General features: G+C 50.0%; 3 protein-coding genes and 1 pseudogene across 3 annotated transcripts; 2 read left to right on the top strand and 2 right to left on the bottom strand.

The window, feature by feature from the left end:
- Positions 1 to 656: 656 nt before the first annotated feature.
- Bet1l (Bet1 golgi vesicular membrane trafficking protein like) lies at positions 657 to 3,557 on the top strand. Its single transcript, XM_051193313.1, has 4 exons — positions 657 to 809; positions 1,782 to 1,873; positions 2,122 to 2,178; positions 2,319 to 3,557. The coding sequence occupies exons 1-4, from the start codon at positions 791 to 793 to the stop codon at positions 2,484 to 2,486; spliced, it is 336 nt and encodes a 111-aa protein (XP_051049270.1). The 5' UTR covers positions 657 to 790; the 3' UTR covers positions 2,487 to 3,557.
- A 2,358-nt stretch (positions 3,558 to 5,915) lies between these two features.
- Odf3 (outer dense fiber of sperm tails 3) lies at positions 5,916 to 8,777 on the bottom strand. The gene is made up of 7 exons (XM_051193308.1): positions 8,621 to 8,777; positions 8,089 to 8,205; positions 7,740 to 7,940; positions 7,277 to 7,378; positions 7,023 to 7,159; positions 6,563 to 6,703; positions 5,916 to 6,238 (listed from the first exon to the last, which is right to left on the bottom strand). The coding sequence occupies exons 2-7, from the start codon at positions 8,195 to 8,197 to the stop codon at positions 6,149 to 6,151; spliced, it is 780 nt and encodes a 259-aa protein (XP_051049265.1). The 5' UTR covers positions 8,198 to 8,205; positions 8,621 to 8,777; the 3' UTR covers positions 5,916 to 6,148.
- A 998-nt stretch (positions 8,778 to 9,775) lies between these two features.
- Positions 9,776 to 11,265, bottom strand: Scgb1c1 (secretoglobin family 1C member 1). The gene is made up of 3 exons (XM_051192079.1): positions 10,934 to 11,265; positions 10,285 to 10,484; positions 9,776 to 9,949 (listed from the first exon to the last, which is right to left on the bottom strand). Exons 1-3 carry the CDS (start codon positions 10,986 to 10,988, stop codon positions 9,917 to 9,919), a joined length of 288 nt encoding a protein of 95 aa, XP_051048036.1. The 5' UTR covers positions 10,989 to 11,265; the 3' UTR covers positions 9,776 to 9,916.
- Positions 11,266 to 11,991: 726 nt separating this feature from the next.
- Positions 11,992 to 13,390, top strand: LOC127227807 (alcohol dehydrogenase class-3-like; annotated as a pseudogene).
- The last annotated feature ends 9,261 nt before the right edge of the window (positions 13,391 to 22,651 follow it).

Below are 22,651 nucleotides of genomic sequence, written 5' to 3'. Positions count from 1 at the left end.
AGAAGCAGGCAGATCTGTGAGTTCTAGGCCAGATAGGGGTACATAGTGAGGCCGTCCTTAAAACAAACAAAAGGCCAAACCACCAAAATAATGTGGCTATCAAAGGAAAAAGAAAAGTTGCAGTGTATGAGGAAGGATCAAAGAGAAGTGAAAACCACCCGGAGAAAGCCACTCCCATGGGAGGGGCAGTGGAGGGGCGGCCTGCCGTGGCTTGTCAGAAGTTAGAAGCCTTGGAACACTGGGTAGGGTGGGGAGCCAGGTCCGCACAACACGTAGCTGAAGGCAGAGTCGGTGAAAGTGTAGCTCGCGGTGACACACACAAGCAATGCTCCAGTGGATGATCTGTCACCCGCTGAGCTAACCAGCGCGTGCCCTGCACCTACTGGGTGTCAGGTCCTGGCGTCCCCTTCTCCAGTCTCCTTTAGTTATGTCTGTCCTCCCCATCTTGTAGTTCTCACACCTGGGCTTCCGCAGCGCCCGAGGCATCGGACTGCTTTACTGAGCCGGTCTCTAGCCTCAGCTCCGGGTTTGTGCCTGAGCTCAAGCTCCGGCCAACACCCACATCTCGGGACTAATATTGCTGGCCAATCCGCGGGCCCGAATGGAGGCGGCCCGCCCTTCCCTTATTTACATTCCATAGAACACCTTCATTTTTGTTTCTTCCGCTCTAATCCCTTCTCCCGGAAGTTATTAACCCTGAGGCGGAACCGGAAGTCAATTCCAGGTGCTGGTGCCACGTCCGTCGCTGTGCTGTGCTTTGGTGTCCCAGAGTGGGACTCTGGAGGGTGCGATGGCTGATTGGACTCGCGGTGAGGGCATCCGAGGGTAGGGGGATAGGAAGTGAGGTCCAGAGCTGGAGCCATCGCTCAATTCTCGGTGGAGGGGCCTGCGTGGGGTGGCGCTTATGTATTCCAGGAAAAACAGGGACAGACTGCGGCTGCCGCTGCCTTTGGGACCCAAGCCGAGCATGACATCAGTTTTGCCTGTGGTTGGTGCCAGGAGCTGGAAGCGGAGGGTCCAAATAGGATTTTACTGATGAGGGGCTGAGTGCCTCGGTTCACCTCTCGATGCCTATGTTCAGTATGTCAGGTGTGATACCGATGCCTAGGCCATACTAATGATTATACAGTGGTTGGCAGGACGCAGAAATCCTTTCAGTTAGGGTCTGGTCACATGTGTGCTGGTGCTGCTGACCATCCCCGTGGATGGGTCACAACGAGGTGGTTTTTTATGCTTCAGACCGGTGCCAGTCCCACTGGGGTGGGGGGCAGTGATTTTCACCTACATACCATGACCAACATTCTTCATGTCTAGCCCCAGTCCATTGGAGTCAGGTTTCCACAGGCACAGTGCTCTGGGGATCCGAAAGGCCCACGCAGCCTTCCTGTGACCTGTTTGAGTGTTCTGTCTTTCCTATGCCCCTACCAGAATTTACTCTTTTCTTTGGAGACCAGTGCCACACCCACAGATGGTAATTTCAGCCAAGTCAGTGTTCCATCAGGTTCAGGCCAGTATACAGTAGGGCAGTGTAGATTGAGCCTGCTGGCTTCCCCTGCCTATCCTTGTTTGGGCATGCACATAGGACATATGCTCACATGACCCATGCTACATGCCTGGTGTGTAGATGGTTCACCTGTTGGAACTCAGGGTGGGGCCTGCTAAATTAGCAGACATATAAGGGCCAAATCTTAGATGTCTCACTAGGCCATACACCACTGGGGTGAGGAGGCAGGGGCTACACTCATGAGTGAGTACAATCCTTTAGTCTTTCTTTCTCGCAGCTCCGAGCTCTGGTGCTGTGGAGGAGATTCTAGACCGAGAGAACAAGCGGATGGCTGATAGCCTGGCCTCCAAGGTTACCAGGCTCAAATCGGTCAGTGATGGTCCTTTTCCCTTCCGTGTGGTACCTTGGTGAGTGGGCCTAAGTGGGTAGGAAGGAGGCCATGTGTTGTCTGTGGACATGCTAACTTGAGTGATGCCTCAGGTAATAACTTGACCTTTGTAGCTTTTTCTGGTGATACCTAGCAGGGTTGTGGATAAAGTCTGCTGGTCTGAAGGGAAGATGGGTACTGCTGTCCATGTTTGTCCTTGCTTGACTGTCCCCCTCTATATCCCAATCAGCTGGCCTTGGACATCGATAGGGACACAGAAGACCAGAACCGATACCTAGATGGCATGGTAAGCATCTGCAATACATATAGGTTACAGTCAGCTCTGCCCTCATGCTGTCTGATCTGCTGTCTCTACCCTTCAGTGCTGGTATGGTTGGGTAGTCAAGGGTCCCACCTCTATGTGATCCTGTTGGGTCCCTCCTGCAGGACTCAGACTTCACAAGTGTGACTGGCCTACTCACCGGGAGTGTGAAGCGCTTTTCCACAGTGGCACGCTCTGGGCGAGACAACCGGAAGCTTCTGTGTGGTATGGCTGTGGTCTTAATTGTGGCCTTCTTCATCCTCTCCTACCTTTTGTCGAGGACAAGGACGTGAGCCAATGGGACCCAAGGGCAGCCAGGCTCTCCTACACCTGGTATCGTGTTTTCCTGAGGACCTGATTACAAAATGAATTCCTTTGAAATTAACGTCATGGGTTATTCATCTTCCTAAGATGGGACAACTGCAGCTGCCTTTGTCATAATGAGCTCCTGTCCTGTGTATGAAGGAGGAAGAAAAAGGCAAAACCAAACCAAACAGTGGAGACACTGTTAAAGCCAGAGCCACAGTGCACGAGAATGAACTAGGTCTAAGCAGAGTATCGTTGGGTCCTGAATTTGCCCACTGTGGCCGACAGCCTCAAAAGCCAGCATCTTAGGGGTCTTCTGTCTTGCCCTAACTTGCCCATGCTTAGTTAAGACCATCTGTGTTCTTGAGGAGTCAGGAGCTGACACAGAATGGGGATATGGCCATAAGCCCTCTTCAAATGCTGGTCATCAGGATGGATATGGCAGTAACTTCAGGCTGAGGCTGCTGACCAGGAACGAACCTGTGCAGGCCGAGTCAAGGCCGTACCCACCAGTCACTGGCTGAAGTCAGACCCCAGGGAAGAGGCAAAGCTGCGGGTAGAGGAGTGGACTGCAGGTCTTGTTATCGGCATTGGAATAAGATCCTTCTGGGCCACAAGACTGTGTGTCCAGGAGCTGAGATGTGTGTCCTTGGGATTGAGAATCTTCTCAGTGCCAAAGATGTATCCATCTCCAGGCACACATGTTGAGAAATTGTGAAGTTTGGCTTTTCAAAGTCAGGCCATACTGGAGTGGTCTTTCTGCTGGGGATCCTTATGGGGCAGAAAGCCACCTATGAAAGAATTTGTAGCAGGAGCTTTTGACCTTATATTGAACCTTGCCCTACTCTGTACAGCCAGTCTCCCACGCTGTTGGGGAGCTTGAGCCACCTCCTTGTTGCATAACTAACCCCACAGATTTGTGTTTCCTTGTTCTCCTGGTCCTCCCTTCGTCCTTGGCCAGTCCCATTTGTATACAAACTGACCAGTGGAGCTGGTGGGGCCAACAGTTTATCAGAGCCCAGCACTTTTTGTTTTCACATAAAATGTCTAAGAAACGAGCCACGAAGTTCTGTGCCTTTCTCTGACCTTACTCATGTCTGTGTCCTCGTCTCTCTCTCTCCCTGGGCTCACTGCCCACCCATGTGGCCATACCATAAGGCCCATCTGTCCAGAACCACTTCCTCTGAGTTCCAGGTTAAGCCAGAGTCTGTCCTAGCCTGGCCTCGTGCCTGTAGCAATGCCTTGCTGTTGATGCGCTAGGCACCTTCCCTTCTTCCCTTACGGAGAGCCTTTCTTTGCACACATTGACTTTAGGCCCTCCCATTGCACAGTCTGCCTGAGCCCTGGATGAGAAAGATCCATCCTTTGTTTTGGCTACTTTCCCCACTAGGTACATCTCACTCCACACTGTTGCTCTGTAGCTTTGCTGTTTGCCCCTTGCACACTTCCAGCTGGCCTCATCTAGCTTGTGCCTCGTTCTTAGGCCTCCCATCGCAGGCACTCCATCCTTGTCTCCGTTGTCCATGGGCCAGGGTTGGGCTTTGGCCTGTGCTTGTCACCAAGCACAGTAATAAGTGCCTGTATCCTTCCATTTGGACCCACAGCAGGCATGTTCATGTTTCAGCTTTGTCTCCCAGGAACCATGTGCAGCTGACTTCTACTTTCCCGGAATGTTAAGAAACCCCAGTGTACTTTTTGTTTTTGTAAGAGAGTGGCTTGCTGTGCATCCCAGGCTGCTCTTAAACTATGTAGCCTAGGCTGGTCTTCAACCCATGATCCTCCGGCCTTAGCCTCCTGAATAATGGCATTACAGGCATGTGCATTCACTCCTGGCTTAAGACACTAGGTACAGCCAGCATCTGATCATCTTGCTGGTACTAAGTAAATATTTGCATTTGAGGGTAACTTCCTCTGGAACAATCCCTCTATGAGACATACCTCCTGCCCCAACATGGCTAGTTTTTCCTCAGAGGTCCACCCTGTTCACCAATCTCCATGGCCGTTTGTAGTTCTTCAGATACTCTGGGGATCAGGGTTGTGATATTTAACTGTTCTTTATTGCATTGATGTGAAGGGGATTATCAATTCCTGAAGGTTGTAACCATATCCTCCAACTGTGCACAGGCCTGTGCACCTGGTGCTTCCCCTAATTTGTGGATGGGTCCTCAGTACCACAAGTCATAAGAAGTTTTTGGTGCCCAATGTGAGGGGCTGTGAGTATGAACTACCAAGTCCATCCTACAGTTCAAGGCCTCTCACTAATAAAATCTTGGACACAGTATATTCCTTGTCCCTCATTTTAATAATTTTGGGCCAACCCTAGTCTGCAGCTGGCCTTGGGTACTGAAGTCTACTCTCCTGTCTTCCAGGGATATCTTGTCTCCCTCAGGTAGGACAGCCACAGACCCACCAACTTCCTTCTGTGTGGCCTCTCTCTACCCATCTGAGAGTAGCGTGGAGAATGTTAACTCCCAAGGGCTGATGGAGTAAGGGCAAGTTGGCTGGGACACACAGGCTTGTGTAGGTAAAGGCCCCAGTGGTGTGTTGGGTAAGGCCACTTGTTTTGCACTGATCACCCCAAAGTTGAGGTGATACTGCACCCCTGCTTCCTGCTGTGCCTTGGACCTCTGAGAGCCCTTGCAGACACTCCTCAGGCCCAGCAGAGACGCTGCAGGCTGTTGCACACATCCTACTGGCTGTGGGTGGAAACAAGCTCCATTAAGATTTGGACTTAATAACAGCAAAGAACTCACGTCTTGTTACATTGTTCCTGTGGTCAGAACTTGAGGCAACACAGTGAAAAGGGCCATGGCCATGCCCAGGCCTTCCTGGCAGGTAGGCTGAAAGTGTGTCTCCTTGAAAGCCTGCAGGCCAGTGCTGACATGAGCTGAGAGTTTGGCTGTGTGGGGTGTTTGCATAACCTTTCACCTATGGAGCTTCTTCCCAACACACACACACACACACACACACACACACACACACACACACACACACACACACATTCTCTCTCTCCAGGCTCTCTCTCTCTCTCTCTCACACACACACTCACTCCAGGCTGGTATGTCTGTGTGGGGTGGTTGCATAACCTTGCATGTATGGAGCTTCTCAACATATACAATACACACCACACACACACACACACTCCAGGCTCTCTCTCTCTCTCTCTCTCTCTCTCTCTCTCTCTCTCTCTCTCTCTCACACACACACACACACACACACCCTGGGCATCAGTCAGCACTTTTGTTTTCAAGGTGCTCTGGATTACTGTCTCTCAGAGAGAGCCTGAGTGTGGAGAGGACCTGTGAAGGGCAGCTCAGACATTGGGTAAAACTCTGAGCCTCCAGCCAGCCCTACTTTCTCTGTAGGGCCTTCATGCCAGGAAGCCAAGGCAGGGCCCTTCTGGACAAGATAAACCCTTACAAATGCAATCTGTGGTTTATTAAATAATTTGGACATGGCAGGAAACAAGATTAACAAACAGGAGATAGTATAGAAAAAAATAACTTGTCAAAACCGTCCAAACTAGTGTGCTGTGTGGTGCAGGGCCAGGCTGGCAGCATACTCGTTGGTGAAGTGTCCAATCCATTGTCAACCCAGTGCATTTCTGTAGGAGGATCGTGGTCACAGGCTGATGGGATGGAGAGCAGGGCTATTCCACGTCGACAACCAGGGGGGTCATGTAGTCAGAATGCTTGATGCCAAAGGTGACGATGGGGGCACAAGGCTTGTTCAAGATCACCTAGGAGGAGGATGAGGCTGTGAGGAACATTCTCAGCCTGGGGTTGGAGTGAGGGGGCTCAGTCCCTCCTGAACTTGGGGCCAAGGTTGCCTGTGTGAAGGCCGTGCTGTGTTCAGTAACCTTAACTGTCACTGGGGACAGTGGCTGACCTCTGGGGTGAGGCTAGAACCCAGATGTCCTGTAACTGAAAGTGACCATCAGGGCTACTGCTGGAAATGCACAAGATCCTAAGGGTGTGTGATCCCCACTCTGGCAGGGTGCTGGCCCTCCCCACACATTCTGGATCATTTCCCCTGACCCCTATCTCCCCTCTAGTTCCTGGACCTTCTCAGGGCTGTGGGCTCCTGGTCCTGGCTTCAGGGTCTTATCCCCTGGGGGCTCCACTCGGGCAGCCATGGTGTACTGTGGAGCCTTGAACTTGGTCACTTGAACATCAGTCTGACGGTATGCTGCAGGACCTGGAGTCTGGAAGATGGGAGGGCTTAGACAGGCTGGGCTTTCCCAGAGCGTGTGGGGATAGGGTTAGGTGTGGGAACTTGATTCATCAAAGATACTTAAGCTGTCTGCCAGCTATGGAGCAACACCCCATTGTTTATGGGGTGGGGGTGTTAATATCAGTTGGTCTCCTGGCCCCTCCCCACTGCTGAATTGTAGCCTGAGCATGTGGCAGGCACCCAGAGGTGGAGGGGATACAAGAGCTTTAACAAGACGGTTGTTGTCTGGGGATTCATGGGTCTTGTGTATGGGGGAATCAGACAGGTCATTGGGGCCATTTGTGCTTAGCTGAGGTGATCCTTGCCTTGTGCAGGTCATCGCTGAAGCTGCCCAGCTTGCTGCGGCCCTTGATGGAGAAGGAGGGCTGGGAGACCTTGCCCACCGTGTGTGGCCCCATTACCACAGGCAACATGTATGCAGCAGGACCTGTGGGAGATGGGGGAGCCTTAGGCTGGGATAGACCCAGATACCTCGTATCTGGGATACCTCCACCCTGTGCTTGGACCCCAACTCCATCCCATCAGTAGGCTGGCTGTAGCAGACCTGGAGTGCTGTCTACTCGGAAGGTCTTGGTCCGGGCAGAAATGGAATGACTTGGTGCTGAGTCGAATACATGCCTGGTAGATTTCTCTGGAAAGTAATCACCTGGAGAGGAGGGAGGGTGTGCAGGAACAACAAGCATCTGGGGCTCCCCACCCCACCCCCAACTCTTGGGTGCCCACGAGGGATGTCCCAACAGTCAAGACACAGGGCCTCTGGGCCCCAACATGGTGATTGAACAGATTTGGTCAGAGATGTCCACAGTAGAAATACTGGCTGCAGGGTTGTTCTCAAGCACTGGTGTGGGCCTTGTCCCTGGACTCCTGGTAGAGTAGGACTTGTGGGTTTCAGGCTCTGTTGCTCAGGCCTGACGGTGTCCCCAGGAGCAGGAGGAATGAGGCTACCTGGCCTTCACATATCAGGACATGCATATTAGGGCCTGGAGCAGAAGGCAGGGGTCACTCACCCGGGCCAGGGGTCAGCATGGTCTTGGCATGGTAGCGCCCCAGGATGGAGTAGGCAGGGCCAAGGTCTTTGCCAGTCCTCAGTATCTTGGGGTTCACACTGTAGCGGGGCCCTGGGGAGCAATTCTCCGCCAAGAGCATGGGGGCCCCACGGAAGCTGTAGGCTGGTGCTCGAAGTTTGGTGGGTGTGTGCTTCACAAAGCCTGTGGGCACAGGGGCTCAGGGCTGCTGGAGCCAGATATCCTTCTCTCCACTGGGAGTCAAGGATTGAGCCCAGACCCATCCCCGGCCATACCATTCCCGGCTTCTTCCCCTGTCCCCACCAAGCCCCAGACCCTTAGGCAATCTTACCCGTGGTAGGTGGAATCAGGTACTTGGGTCCTGGACTGCTGTAGAGGGCCATGATGGGCCCCCGGGGGCGATGGGGCCTCCAGGTGCCCACCCATACCTCCTCTGCCATGGTTGGCTCTGTCCATGGACAAGAGGGTGACCAGGTGCTGGGATGTCCTGTCCCATCTCATTCCTGGCCCTCATGTCCCCCATTCCTGGTTCTGCTGATACTGCACCTTGCAGGCCCAGTCCTTGCCCCATGGAGACATGGGGGGTCTTGAGCAGTTACAAGCAGAGGGAGCTCCCCATTTAGTGTGGTGAGCTCACCTCTCCCCAGCTCCAAGATATGGGTGGGAGTCATGCCTTCAGGATAGGCCTAGAGGGGCTGCCCACCCTGACCCTGCCCTGTCTATTCTCTTGGCTCTGGGGGGGGGGGAGGGAGGAGCATGGGTGGGCCAGAGAACCCTGGGTGCAACTTTGCAAAGTGCTGGCTGGCAAGGGTGCAGAGCTTCTTGGCTGAGCTGTGTCATGGGGAGCAATCGGGAGGCCTCACCTCCTCCGTGCAGGAATGGGCTTAGGGCAGCTTGGGACCCAGCCTCCTCACCGGTGGCCTGTCCCCCTGGCGTCTGTGCCAGGCAGTTCCCTAAAAAGGAGCATGGAGAGAAAGCTTCCCTCTTTCCTCCAGTTTTGAGAATTGGGGAGGGGTCCCTGCCTCTGAGCTCTAGAATGTGGCTATGTCCCACGGGGAGTTCTAGATCACAGTGTGTGTGATGGAGACAATGACCTCCGCCAGAGGCCTCTCATCAGAGCTTAATCTTCCCAGAGACCTTGTCTTCAGGGAACCACCACCCTTCCCAGTGACCTCCCCTCGAGGGTATATCTCCATTTCCAGGGACCACATGCCCATCCAGGGGCTCCCACCTTTTTAGGGCCTTCCATCTTTCCAAGGAGCCCCCACCCTCTCTAGAGAAGTCCCCCTTCCAGAGACACCCCCACCTCTCCAGGGACCCTCTTAAGCTCCAGGTTCTTTAACTCTTTTGGTGGCTGGGACAATTGTAGATATAGTGAGGTTTCAGGTTCTCCCTTAGCTTTGGCCCACAAGAATCGCTGGTTTGGGGAAACTGGGAGACAGTAGGCTCTGGCTGTTGGGGGGGGGTCTGGAAGTGCAGGGTTGGGTTGGAGATTGTGGTGGGCTTCTCTAGAAAAGTTGCTTTTTCCTACACCTCCTCAGGCCCTGCAGCTCTTTCAGCTGCCCTTCTGGCAAAGCCCATCTCTCAGGACCCTGGGTGTCCTTGAGCCATCAGGGCTCCCCTTCTTGCCTCTTTAAGGCTCCCCTTAGGGTTCTGGCTCAGCTTGGGATCTCTTTCCTGGGGTGATTTGGGAAAGAGATTGCTTTCAAACCTTCCAGTGCCTGCGTATTGGCTAGCTATACCATTACCTGGCCTTTTTTTTTTTTTTTTATGCATAGTTCCTCTGATGAACCGTCATGCTCATAGAGCCCTCAGCCCTGCCTTTCTAGATTAGGCTTCTCCATCTCACCACTGTAGACCTCACCCCTCCTGGATACCTTCCTGTGTTCACATGGTGTCCTGAGGCTGCTCTCATACATTGCTTCTGGAAAGTGACCCCATATATGAGTCTGTATCTTTGGGTGTCCTTGATAGGACTTTTTGTGTGCCCCTGTGCTGCAGGGAGAGAGAGAAGCCAGTGCCTGGGCAGCATGAGGCTTTATTGATTTAACAGTTTGAGGGTGATTTACTCGTGAGGAAGCAGTGGTCTTAGTTTATCCGTGGCTGCTTGTGTGGTTGGTCCTGTCGTTTGCAGAAGTTCAGCCAGGTCTCGGGCCTGCTTATGTGTCCTCTTGAGTATCTAGCACTTGCACCTGAAATAGAAGTGTGTGGGGACCAGGAGAACAGGTAACCAACAACCAGAACCACCGGTCCCAGCAGCAGACAGGTCTGTGCATACCAGTAGAGTACACAGGTTCTGTCTGCACACTGTGGTCTAACCCTCCTAGCAGCTTGGGGAGTTGTGTGCATATGCACTGCCTATGTGGGAAGCAAGACTAAGGGACTCTGGAGACTTCTCTGTGAGGTCTCCACCTCAGCTTGCTGATGTAGGTCTAGGGGCAAGGGTAGACTGGTGATCAGGTGTCATGCATGGGTGGGTCTTGGAAAAACTGTAGACATTTGGGGATGAGTGTCCAAGCCCAATTACCAGCAGCTTGACCAGTTGCTCTTTATGCACAGGTTGCAGGCCGTCGATGCAGGACTTGAGCTCTCCCAGGGCTTCCTTGGCCATGTCATTGACATTGTACTTGCCCAGGGGCCCTTCATAGAGCTCTTCTGGGGTTCCCACCAGCAGCGTTTGCAGGAATTCCATGAAAAACTCATTGTCATCCTCAGCTGTAGTCAGCCCTGTGTTGCAAGGGAATATATATATATATCTCCAATGGAAGGGCTTGATCTTCCCTGTCCCACATCTTCCTGTCACTCCCAGGACAAGCATCAGCATATCCCTTCCCCATTACCACTAGTAGGGGCTGTTGTGGTGTCTCCTCTGAGTTCCTGACTTCGAAAGGGAAGAACAGTCATGCCCTGGTGCAGGGGAATTTCTTCTCATGGGCTAGCTGGATTCAGAGGGTCTGGTCAAGTTAGGTTGAGCCAGGGTGGGTAGCAGTGTCCTTGGTGGTTGGTTAGTATTAGGTCAGGGTGGGTTGGGCTGGGACTGGGGTCAACAGATTCCCTGTACTTTGGGGTTGGGGTCTGTGATGCTGGTCGGTTAGCATTGTCTACCTGATCCCAGGATTTCAGTCCCTTGGGGCCCCTTATCTCCTGAAAGTCCCAGAAGTAAGGTCTGGACTTACCACAGATGCAGAGCAGGGTTAGAGCCACCAGCAGAAGAGTGCTGCTCCCCTTCATGGTGACAGTCTTAAGAACTGCTTGGGGGATACCAGGCTTTTATGCTTCAGCAGGTGGCAGCTTGCCCAGGGGCGGGCCATACCTATCAGGACCTGTCAGGCCAGCTGGGCCATGCATGTCACTGTGCTCCACCAGATGCCAAGAAGTGCCAGACTTGAGTGGATCATAAGGGGGCTGTTGGCAAACAAGTTGGGGTAAGTGGAATAAATCCCACTCAGGGTGAGCCAAGTGCTAGTTAGTTAATAGAGAGGAGTGCCAAAGGCCAGGGGTGACCTCCAGGATGCAGTGACAGGTTCTGGGATGGGTCCAGATCTTACTTTGGGGTTGGGATCCCCACCTCTGCTTAATGAGCTGCCTGGTCTTAGTCTGCACGTGGAGAGGAGTAGGCTGAGGCCACCCTACTACTACAGGTAGGAGAGGAGCCTGGGCACATGAGGTCAGAGGGGCAGGAGCTTTCTAAGGTGTGTGTGGGGGGGGGAGGGGGAGAGGGGATCCAGGGCCACAGGAGGTCTGAAGTTGAGGCAGTGTCCAGGGAAGGTAGGGTGGCCGGAGAAGTTTTGGTTGGGTGTTGTCCAGAGTCTCTCCTATCCTCTGCTGCCACCTGGTGGCTAGATGGTTTCTCCTACATGGTGCTGATTGCAGATCCCGCTCAGACTCAAGAGGCCCCTCCTTGAACACAGAATTCGTCTTCTATCCACTGTCAGAATGAGCCCTATTATTCCATTCTGAGCAGGGCATCATGGTGTCCTTCACTTGCTTATGCTTAGCGTTGTGTATGCTCTGCAGGACACAACCCCCAGAGCACTGCTTTATGACCCTGTAACACTGTCCCAATGTCAGTAGTTCTGGCCTGCTTAGACTCCTGTTTGTAATGGATATTTGCTAACCTCCTTTGCTAGTTGAAAATCATCTATAGTGATGGAACCTATTTCTGTGCGAAGTCTACAAATGTGGGAGTGAGCCCCTCCCCTCCTGCACACCCTACCCTTACCTGGGGTCTGCTATGGTGGTTCTCGATATTGAGCACACGATCCTGAACCAGATGATCAGCTGTAAGGCTGCAGCTGCCTGGAAGGCTGGAAAACCTCTCTCCATAGAGGAGATAGAAGCAGCACCTCCAAAGTCGCATGAAGTTCGAATCAAGATCATTGCCACTGCTGTTTGCACACCGATGCCTAAACCCTGAGTGATGCCTATACCCCAAGTGGAGCTGACCCTGAGGGGTGTTCCCTGATGACACTGGGACATGAAAATGCTGGAATTATGGAAAATGTTGGTGAAGGGGTTACTAAGCTGAAAGCAGGTGATACTGTCATCCTACAGTGTGGAGAATGCAAATTTTGTCTGAATCCTAAAGCAAACTTTGACAGAAGACGAGTCATTCAGAGGAAAGGGTTAATGCCAGATGGTACTAGCAAATTTACCTGCGAAGTAAAGTTTATTTTTCTTTTTTTCAAAATTCTGTCGCCACAGCTTTTTATTGCGTATACAGTGTTCTGCCTGCAATTATGCCTGAATGCCAGAAGAGGGCACCAGGTCTCATTATAGATGGAAGTGAGCCACCATGTGGTTTCAGGTAATTGACCTGAGGACCCCTGAAAGAGCAGCCACTGCTCTTAATCTCTGAGCTACCTCTCCAGCCAAGAAAGTCTACTTTTCATTTCATGGGAACCAGTACATTTTCCAAGTACACAGTTGTGACTGACAATTCTGTTGCTAAAATTAATCCTTTTGTGCCTTTGGATAAAATCTGCTACCCTGCTTGAAGCATTTCCATCGGCTGTGGTGCTGCTGTGAATACTGCCAAGGTGGAGCTGGTTCTACTATGTGACCTTTGGTATAGGAGGCATTGGATTGAAGTGATCATGGTCTGGAAAGTGGCTGATGACCCCGGATCATGCTATTGATATCAATAAAGATATATCCACAAAGGCTGAAGAATTTGGGGCCTCTAAATGTATAAACCCATCCAGGAAGAACTCAATGAGGTGACAGATGGGGGAGTGGACTACTCCATTGAGGTCCTGGCAAGATGAAGGTCAGGAGAGCAGCCCTTGAGGTGGCCCACAAATGCTGGGGTTGGGAGTTCAGTGTGGTGGTTGGCATAGCAGCTTCAGGTGAAGAAATTGCCACTCATCCATTCCATCTGGTGACAGGACACACATGGAAAGGCACAGCCTTTGGAGGATAGAAAGGTGTAGAGTGTCCTAAAGCTGGTGTCTGGATATATGTCCAAAAAGATAAAAGTAGATGAGTTCTTGACTGGCAATGAGTCCTCTGACCAAATTGACAAAGCCTTTGACCCAAGGCACTCTGGGGAAAAAAATCAATTGGACTCTTCTAAACATATAAATAGAGAAGAGAACACAATTCATCCTGTACTTTCTCCTGTGATCAGATAGGAACAGACTGACAGAAGATTTACACGCTAACAGCCTCTTAGACTTCAGAAACTACTAGAAAAAATGTGTTTATGTAATTATGGCTCCAAACAAGGACAAGGCAAGCAGTCACAAGTTGATCTTCCAAATTCTCCACATGAATAATTGCTGCCCACTTAGGAATAGTTTAACAAAATAATGCTTTTGGATAAACAAATATGGGAGCGATTGTGCAATGTAGCATCTGTCATTGGAGTTAGTGGGAGCTGACTGGGCTCCTACCTTGCTGTGGGGCTCACTGTGGGTCATCTTTAAAGTGTGGCTCTGAGGGCTACATAGATGGCTTAGTGAGGGACCTGGTGTCAATCTTGGCAACTTGAGTTTGATCCTCAGAACTTACAGGACGGAAGAAGAGAACTGACACCTGCCAGCAGCATTTCCAGGGGCTTGACCCCAGCATCTGAGACCGCTCTCTCTCCCCTCAGATCTGACACAGACTCTGGCTCAGCTTCTGTCACCTTACACTACCCTCCACAGGGTCACAAGCGGAACAAGTGGCTCCCTGGCCTCCTTTTGTGGTACCCAGTTTGCAGTTATTCCTCTTGCATACCTTAGACCCTCAGCAGCACACACTGGCTGACACCACCCCGCACGCTAGCTTTTGAGCATTTGAGAGTCCTCCTGCTGCCTGCCCCTGTTTACTCCTCTTGCCTTCCTGTAGGTGACAACATTGCCTTTATCAGCAACCTCATGCCCTAACCCCTGTCCTCTCCCCTCTTGAGTATTTGTTCTCTACCTCTTCTGGTACCACTTCAAGGCTGTTCTCCAGTCATGGACAGGGTTTGCAGTCCTAGTCCCTGCACATTCCGTTTTAGCACCCTTGGATCATCTAGTCTCTTTCCCTTGAGTACCTGAGCTCTGAATCACACTTCCTGGCTCACATCATGTCTAGACACTATTTGTTATATTGCCATTACACTTAACTCCATGGCCTATGCCCCCCACCTCTGGTACTGTCTTGGTTTTTCCTAGACGTATCTGGGAAGAGGGAATCTAAATGAAGAATTGCCTCTATCAGATTGGCCCGTGGAAAGCCTGTGGGGTATTTTCTTGATTAGTAATTGATAGGAGAAGGATCAGTTCTCTATGGGCTGTGCAACTCCTAGCTAAATGGTCCTGGGTGGTATAAGAAAGCAGGCTGAGTAAGCCATGAGAAGCAAGCAAGCCAGTAAACAGCATTTCTCTATGACCTCTGCTTCAGTTCCTGCCTCCAAGTTCCTGCCCTGAATTGCCTCAACGATGAACTGTGATATGGAAATGTAAGCCAAAGATGCTTTCCTTCCCACGCTGCTTCTGGTCACTGTGTTTTAATACAGTGATAGAAAGTTAACTAGAATACTTGTCTTCAGAAAAAGCCCCAACACAGGATGGAGTTGTATGATGATGTGGAACATGCCTAGGAAACTACCTAAGAGGATTCACAGGACCACAATCTTGTCCTACTTGCTGACAACTTCAGAAGTGGTATGTTCTCACACCCTGGCGATGGCTCCTGTCATACCACCCCAGATTCTCAGTGTATTGGCTCTTATGTCCCAGACATGGAAGTAATCAGAAGCAACAACAACAAAACCCTGCAAACTAATCACTAGACCTACTACTCTCCCATTGCTAAAAGATTCTACCTCCTCATGTTCACTCATGTCTTTGTACAGATCTTCAGCCAGTTCTCTTATGGCTACGTTTTATCACTTCCCCCTGAGTAAGGCCTTTGCCACACCTTTCTGCAATCGTATCTGTGCTGAGTCTATACTCAGCACAGCTTTTTGCTTCCATATATTCACATTCAGGCAGAACCTGGACAGGGTGTCCATCAGCTCCCTGCCACCCACCCTTGCTCTTTTTGGAACATAACCAGGGGGCACTAAAAAAAAAATGAACAAAACATTTATTCCAAATTGAAATGTGTAATTGCCTATTTAAATACACTTTTAAAAATTAAAAAATAAAAAGAGCTGGGCATGGTGGTACACACCTTTAATCCCAGCACTTGGGAGGCAGAGGCAAGTAGATCCCTGTGAGTTCAAGGCCAGCCTGGTCTACAGCATTGCCAAGCTCTCTCCAAAACCTATATGATCTCTTCTACTGTTTCAGGGGCCCTAAGATCCCAATCATAGCGTTTCCAATATACTACAGACCTGGCCCAGAACCTAGGATCTTTATGAAATATGCGTCAAACATAGACCTTCCACCTAAGATTGTAGTAAATCCAACAGCAGCTTTGCTGCAGGTGGGCTATTTTCAGGTGGGGTCACATTGCGGGTAAGTTCACATAGCTTCAACTCTATTAATTTCTCAGGCCTTGGACTGACACCTGGAGTCTGAGTCAGCGCCATGGGTTTTGTGATTGAAGGCACAGAGGACATTCATCTGCTGATCGCTGGTCTGCATCTCTTTCAATTCCTGGAACTATATCTAAATGTTCTCTAGGCTTCACTGAATTAACAGTGGAGCTACAGGCCAGAACACTCATGATTAAAAGCATTATTGTTAACATAGCACAAATACACCCAGCACCCATTCCAATCAGCCAGCCCAGCAAGCACCTGCAGGGACCTGGCCACTTCTTCCCAGGAGGCGTAACCACATGTGGTGTGAACCTCTGGACAGATAGCCATGGTAGTCATCTCAGACATTGCTACACTGTACCCACTGGGGCTGGTGTGGCAAGAAACTGACCTCTAACCTGCTTCTCAAAGTTGTTCCTCACCTTAGTGATCTCCTTGGAGTGTTTCTGCATAGGTGAGACCTTGGCATCCCTGATAACTAGACAGAGAGGCCCACTCCCTTTAGGCTGAGCCTGTTCCTTTTCCCCTGCGAAAACCCAGCAGTTTGCTACTGCTGCTGGTTGTTGAGTTTCCCTCATCTCTGTTCAAAGAACATGCAGGATAACATGAATTTTGGCAATCTCCACATTTCATAACTCACTTCTCTCAACAAGGTCATTTCTGAGCCTGAGAGACAGTAATAGATATGCGTGATAGACATGAATGTGGCTCGGTTTCCTTACCCAAATCCAGAAAGTGGCAGCCATGACTACATAGAGCAGCTTAGGTCAGCATTCAGATATTATCTTTTTGCTTTGGTGTGTGTCAGTGTGTTTACTTGCATGTGTGCAGGTGCAGTTGCCTGAGCACACACACATGGAGGCTAACTGTTGACTCCTGATATCTTCCCATTGTTTTCCCTGTTGTTCTGCATCTGGTTTTTGGTGACAAGTCTCTCTCAGTGAACCTGGGAAAGTTTAACGTTCAAAAACAATGACTATTCTCTAAACTTAGTGAACCAAGTATCTGGCAGGCTGACCACAGGCAGGCCAAAATAGAAAAAAGTTTCCGGCTATGCACTTGATCTCATGCTTCAAGGAAATTGCTGATGTGCATTAATTTCTGTAGAATATCTGTAATTTTTTTGAATTGTGGCCAAAGATCTGTTCTTTGAACTTTCTGCCTAAAAAACCTGATGCTCTGAAGTAAAAACTGCAGCAGTTGCAAACCTCAAGTGTGTTTGTGTCTGTCTGTCATGCCGAAGCCACTCCTGACCTGGTCACCCGAGGTTTGGTCTCCATGCAGACCTGTTGCCCACTGAGCAGTCTGGGGCAGTTTCTCACATGCACAGCATGTAAGATAGTATTAGTAATTATTTCCATTAGAAGGAATTTGCCTCTAGAATTTGGCAACTCTGGAACCACATGCAGGGGGACAGGGAAGGGGACAGGGACATTTCTGAAATCAATGGACCCAACTCAGAAGTGAAAAACAGCTCATTTGTCAGCTACAGTTACACCACACAGTTCTCCACTCTTGTCTAAAGCAGGCAGTTAACAGGCAGTACCTAGTCTCCTGGACACAGTCTCTATAACTCTATTGCAGGGTGGCCACACAGACCATGGTTAATACCCACTAGGATCAGTGTTGGGAGCCACAGTGCAGGCATTGATTGGCTTTGATTGTAGTGTGAGCAATATGCCATCTGCGAGTACCAATAGGGAAAACTCCACTGAAGCCATCCTGCTCCTTGGCTTCTGTCTGTCTAGCCTCTGCTCTGCCCCGGTGCACATTCCTGGGCATTGTGTGCAGTATCCATGCGTTCTCATAGCCCAGGGTACCTGTTCTTCCTCTCCTCTGGTGCTGTGTGTGTTGATGCCTTTTAGAAACTAAGTCCAGGCATGGTGAGAAGATGAAGATACTGAGATGTGTCTGGGACATGTGAGGAAAGACTAAGATCCATGATGTAAGAGTGAGCAATCCGCTGATGCAGTGTCACAAGGAGACTTTCACTTGTATCACAAACTACAGTGATATCAAGCTCAATAATGTGACCCTCATTAACACCGAAAGTACTGGTGTGGACTGGCTGCTGTGCACATGGATCCGGACCCAGCCCTCGGTCCCACGAAAACCAATAGACCTTTCTATAAGAATATTGAACAATGCCCCTCTGCCTCCCTTGCCTGATATTTAAGTCATGTAACCTATCCACATTCAGAACTGGAAATCATCAGACAAACCTCCAACTGTAGTGTGGGGAAGGGAGTAACCAAGTTATTTTGACATGTATGTGGCAGTGGACACCATGGCTGCAATGTGACCTATGTGGGCACTTGCCATTGTCTCTCCTTTTATATGATCCAGAGAGTGATTTAGGAAAACCACATCTACAGGTTTTTGTTTGTTTGGTTTTTTTCGAGACAGGGTTTCTCTGTGTAGCTTTTTTGGAGCCTGTCCTGGAACTCACTCTGTAGACCAGGCTGGCCTTGAACTTAGAGATTTGCCTGCCTTTGCCTCCCCAGTGCTGGCATTAAAGGCGAACTCCACCCCCGGTCAGCTAAATTTTCAGTTTTGAAAAATATGTTTATTAAGCAATAAGCAGTGAATGAGAAAGAAACATCATTAAATTGGATTCTCAGAACATCCAGAAGAAACTGACTTGTGAAGCCCTTGTAAGGCAAAGAGAGTTTCCCAATATAGCAGTGCTGGGCAGAACAGAATGTCCCCTCAGGAGAGCCTTCCAATTAAAAGAACAAATAAGAACGGAGATAAGGAAATCAAACCCTGAGCCAATTACAGTCACAGTTGAACTGTCTGTCCCTGAGCTTTTTGGGGCGGAGTGTCCCCTTGCAGAGCTTCCAACTTATTCCCACTGCAGGCACTTTTGGTAACAGTAACAACTGTTGGATGTTACTATGTTCTGATAAACAATAGTAACATCTGTTACTAACATCAAGCTATTCTCAAGGGCAGAGTGGTTTTTCATTTTTAAACTCTTGAACTTCCTTTGCTATGCTCTTTCTTGTCACAGTTAGGGAAGCCATCCCATCCCCAGACCTTGGAGGACACTTTGAGATAGACATGGATCTTAAAATGGGAGAAGGAGTCAACCCCACTTCCAGAGCCAGCTTCCCAACAGAGGCCAATTTACAGCTATAATCTACCGTACATTCCTCCACCAGTGTCTTCCTCTTCAGAATCTTGCTTCCTGCCTTAGGGCCTGACTTTTCCTTCAGTGTCCACTCCCCTTCTCCCCCCATATCCCTTCTCCTCCTTTGGAGCCCCACCTCCTCCCTCAGGCCCCATCTTTTCCAGTAGACCCCACTTACCCACTTAGGGCCCCCTCCTGCTGCTTGCAGGCCCAGACCCCTCCCCAGGGCTTGCTTCCTCCCTAGGACCTGGTCTTCTTTTCCTCAGGTTCCACTTCTTTCCACCAGGCTCCAGACTGTGATAAAATGTGGGGTTTCTGAGGGTCTGGCCTGTTTTCCTTGCACACCTCTGAAAGAGGCCTGCATCAAGGAACAGAGCAGTCCCAGAGGGTCTGGCCTGCACCTGTCCAGAGTCCCTCAGCCTGGCATGTGGCTGGTGCCTGATGCAGGCCTCTTTCTGGCCATTGCTTACAGGTTTGCCTCTTGTGGTGCCCTTATGGTTTTGTTCCCTGCTGTGTCCCAGTATGTCCCTCCCTCACCCTGAAAGAAACATTGAATATTATTAAAAAAAATTGTAAAGTTTTTTTATGACAAGCAACTTAAATCTCCCCCCAGCTTGCAAGACTTATGCAAAATTTAAAGTCTCTATAAGATTTTTTCTTCTTTTTTTACAAAAAAAAAAAAATCTTTAAATTTTCCCACCTGGTTAATCCCTGCCCCCAAACCTGGTAAACCTTTTGTTTATACAAAGACTCTGCTTGCTACATTCCTGTTCCTTGAATGGCTGACCCTTTCCTTCCATTCCTTTGCACTGATTAAAAAACAAACAAAACAAAATAAAAACAACAATGACAAAAACAAACAATCTAACTTGAGGAGGGTAGTGAGGATGGAACCAGCCAATGGGGAAAAGATACAATATTCTTTGATTAGTATAAAAATCTAAGGAATTGCTTGTCCTGTGAGCTTTCTCTTCTGTTCTTATAAGTGGCAGAGCCTAGTTGGAGGGCTTTAACTGGAGTGATGGTCTTTCTCTGAGATTCCAAATTTATTTCCAACAACCCTACCAAGTTGACTTGGCCTCTGGGGCAGTTGGAGCCGCTATATCAGATCAGGCCATGGCTGTTGGCTCTCATCTTTTCCGACCCCCTGTAAATCTGATGACATTGACAGACACATAAGAAGACTCCTGAAGTTGGGGGCAAGAATCTATAATGCCTAGGACCCTGGTTGACACCTATACTGTGCACTAGAGAGGTCTGGGCTCAAGCCTCAACTTGTGGAGGTGGCTGAAGTCTGTGTTTTGCCCCATGTCTGCCAAAGGATTTACCAAGAGCACCAACCTCACAAGGATGGCTTAAACTCACCTTTAATTCTATGGGGTGGAGCTCCTCATTTGGGGCCATGCCTGGACATTCTATCACCCCCATTTTTAAGAGTTCTTCATGGGGGCAATGTCTTCTATTGGTTTCCAGGATCCATGCTGCCCAAACAGTCCTTGTCTCTCAGCTCTCAACATGCCAGTTTGAGCCCTGGTTCTCTCATTGTACCTGTCCCCCAGATGCTGGTACCTGTCCCTCAAAAGAGCCATCTGCAGTGTATATGGTTCTTAGAGATATCCACGATGGTTAGCTGCTTCTTGGGGGTCTGGGGATAGGAAGGGTGAGAACCAGGGCTGAGCTTCCAAGTTCTCACTTAGAGTCATCCTTATATACCCTTTAACTGTTGGATCCCAAGCCATGACTGGGAGAAAGGGGCCTTCTGAGCATTTCCTCAGAGTCTGGCCTGGCTCCAAGTGTTCCACACACATCAATTCAACAACCCCCTTTCCTACCCATTGAAATTCACCCTCTGAAAAAGGGCTGGGTGTGGTAGTGAGCATCTTTAATTCCAGCACTTGGGAGGCAGAGGCAGGCAGTTCTCCGTGAATTCGAGGCCAGCCTGGTCTACATAGCAAGTTCCAGGACAGTCAGAGATACACAGTGAGATGTGTCTCCAAAAGCAAGCAGGCAGGCAGGCAGGCAGGCAGGCAGGCAGGCAAGGAGGCACGCAGACAGGGTGGGTGCTTTTTCCAGAGTGGGGATCAGAGACCCTAGTGTGGGGGTAGCAAGGCCCTTGAATGTTAGCACCAGCACTGTCACCTCAGGTCTGGCCTCTTGGGACAGATCAGGATGACCTGTGTTCTTCCCAGGGCAGGCCTTAGAGAAGATGCAAAGTCACTGAGGAGTCAGGAGAGGCTGTGTCCACTAGGGGAAAGGAGTAAGATGTGGTTTCATGTCAGGGGTGGTGGTACACCCCTTTGACGTCAGCACTTGGGAGGCAGAAGCAGGTGGATCTCTAGGAGTTTGAGGGCAGCCTGGTCATTCCCCCTGAGAAGTGTGTGGTGTGGAAGTACTAGGTCACACAGGCCACAGTTCTGCTCTAAATTCATCCTCTCTGTTCCCTTTTCCTCTGAGCTACCTGAGCAAGCACATATAAAGGTGTTAGCACTAGTCTGGTTAACTGTTAATGAACATTTACTTAATTCATTTACACCATGCTGCTGGGCTCATTCCTTTCTCCTTGCTCCTGCAAGGAGTAGAACCCAAATCTTAGTGGGTCACAGCATGTCTGATACAGTGTTGGGACCCAGATGAGCTCCTTCCCTTCCTGACATTGCCCTGTCCCTACAGGCCTTAGTAGGGACTCAGATTACACATGTGTGGTAAAGCTGTTGGCCCTGAACAATGTGGGATTCAAGCCCTCGAGGATGGCTGTGATCAGGAGAGGCTGGGCTACGGTCTGGCAGGACGCATGGATGCATAGTCACCTCTCCAGTGAGCCCTGGCTCCAATCTCCAGATGACATTTCTTCTGTACTAAAGACAGCAAGTTTTGATTTTTAGATTTCATCAGCCATAAAGATTTTCCCACATTTCCTGTCTGTTGTCTTGTGACTGTGGAGAACTTCCTGCAGGACTCTTTGTAGAGCCTCACTGGTGACATACTTCCCTATCTGTACCAAATCCACCTCTGCATTCACCTGTGACCTCAGTGGCCCCTTCTCAGAGGCCTCCTGGATCACCTGGTGTGGTGTGATGGCTAAAGTTGTCAACTTGACAAAATTTAGAATGACAGGAGAGAAGGGCCCCTGGGCACGCCTATTAACCTAGGGGGGAAGACACATGTTAATTGCAGGAAGAGCCATTTTCTGGGTGGGGGACCCTGAACCGGGTGAAGTGGAGAAAGCAGCACAGTAATGGCAGTGCACTACTCACCTCCTCTGATGGGAGATGCCATTCTGTATATGTTTCTCATACTGGTTAATGAATAAAGCACTGTTGGCCAATAGGAAAGGAAGATAGGAGGGACTAGGAGACGAGGAGGAAAGAGGAAGTAGGGGGGAGAAGTGAAGATGGAGAGTCTGGAAAGAGCATGACACCAGCTGGCTCTCCGGTAAGATGAGACCACGTGGAAATACATAGAAATGGGTTAATACTTAAGACAGAGCTAGCCGATAAGAAACTAGTAACTGGCCAACAGAATTATATCAAATACAGAGTCTCTGTGCATTATTTGGGGCTGGCGCGGCGGCGGGACAAGACCAGCGGCGGAGGAAAAACCTAATCCTTACACTCCTCTTTTCTTCCTTCTCCTCCTCTATTTTTTTTCAATACAGGCTTTCTTTGTGTACCCCTGGCTGACTTGAAACTCTCTCTGTAGACCAGGTTAACCTTGCACTCAGAGATCCATCTCCATTGCCTCCCAAGCACTGGGATTAAAGGCGTTCGCCGCCACCACCCGCCATTGCTCTCTGCTTCCTGA

Source organism: Phodopus roborovskii, unplaced genomic scaffold, assembly GCF_943737965.1.
Source record: "Phodopus roborovskii unplaced genomic scaffold, PHOROB, whole genome shotgun sequence".
Classification (NCBI taxonomy): domain Eukaryota; kingdom Metazoa; phylum Chordata; class Mammalia; order Rodentia; family Cricetidae; genus Phodopus; species Phodopus roborovskii.
This window is presented reverse-complemented; position numbering and strand designations above follow the sequence as displayed.

Coding starts and splice junctions, on each gene's coding strand:
- Bet1l (XM_051193313.1), top strand. Junction 1,874..2,121: donor AGGTTACCAGGCTCAAATCG/GTCAGTGATGGT, acceptor TATCCCAATCAG/CTGGCCTTGGACATCGATAG. Junction 2,179..2,318: donor ACCGATACCTAGATGGCATG/GTAAGCATCTGC, acceptor TCCCTCCTGCAG/GACTCAGACTTCACAAGTGT.
- Odf3 (XM_051193308.1), bottom strand. CDS start 8,197: ATGGCAGAGGAGGTATGGGTGGGCACCTGGAGGCCCCATCGCCCCCGG. Junction 7,379..7,739: donor CATGCTGACCCCTGGCCCGG/GTGAGTGACCCC, acceptor CCTCCTCTCCAG/GTGATTACTTTCCAGAGAAA. Junction 6,704..7,022: donor ACAAGGCAAGGATCACCTCA/GCTAAGCACAAA, acceptor CCCATCTTCCAG/ACTCCAGGTCCTGCAGCATA.
- Scgb1c1 (XM_051192079.1), bottom strand. CDS start 10,988: ATGAAGGGGAGCAGCACTCTTCTGCTGGTGGCTCTAACCCTGCTCTGC. Junction 10,485..10,933: donor AACCCTGCTCTGCATCTGTG/GTAAGTCCAGAC, acceptor CTTGCAACACAG/GGCTGACTACAGCTGAGGAT. Junction 9,950..10,284: donor AGCAACTGGTCAAGCTGCTG/GTAATTGGGCTT, acceptor CTTCTATTTCAG/GTGCAAGTGCTAGATACTCA.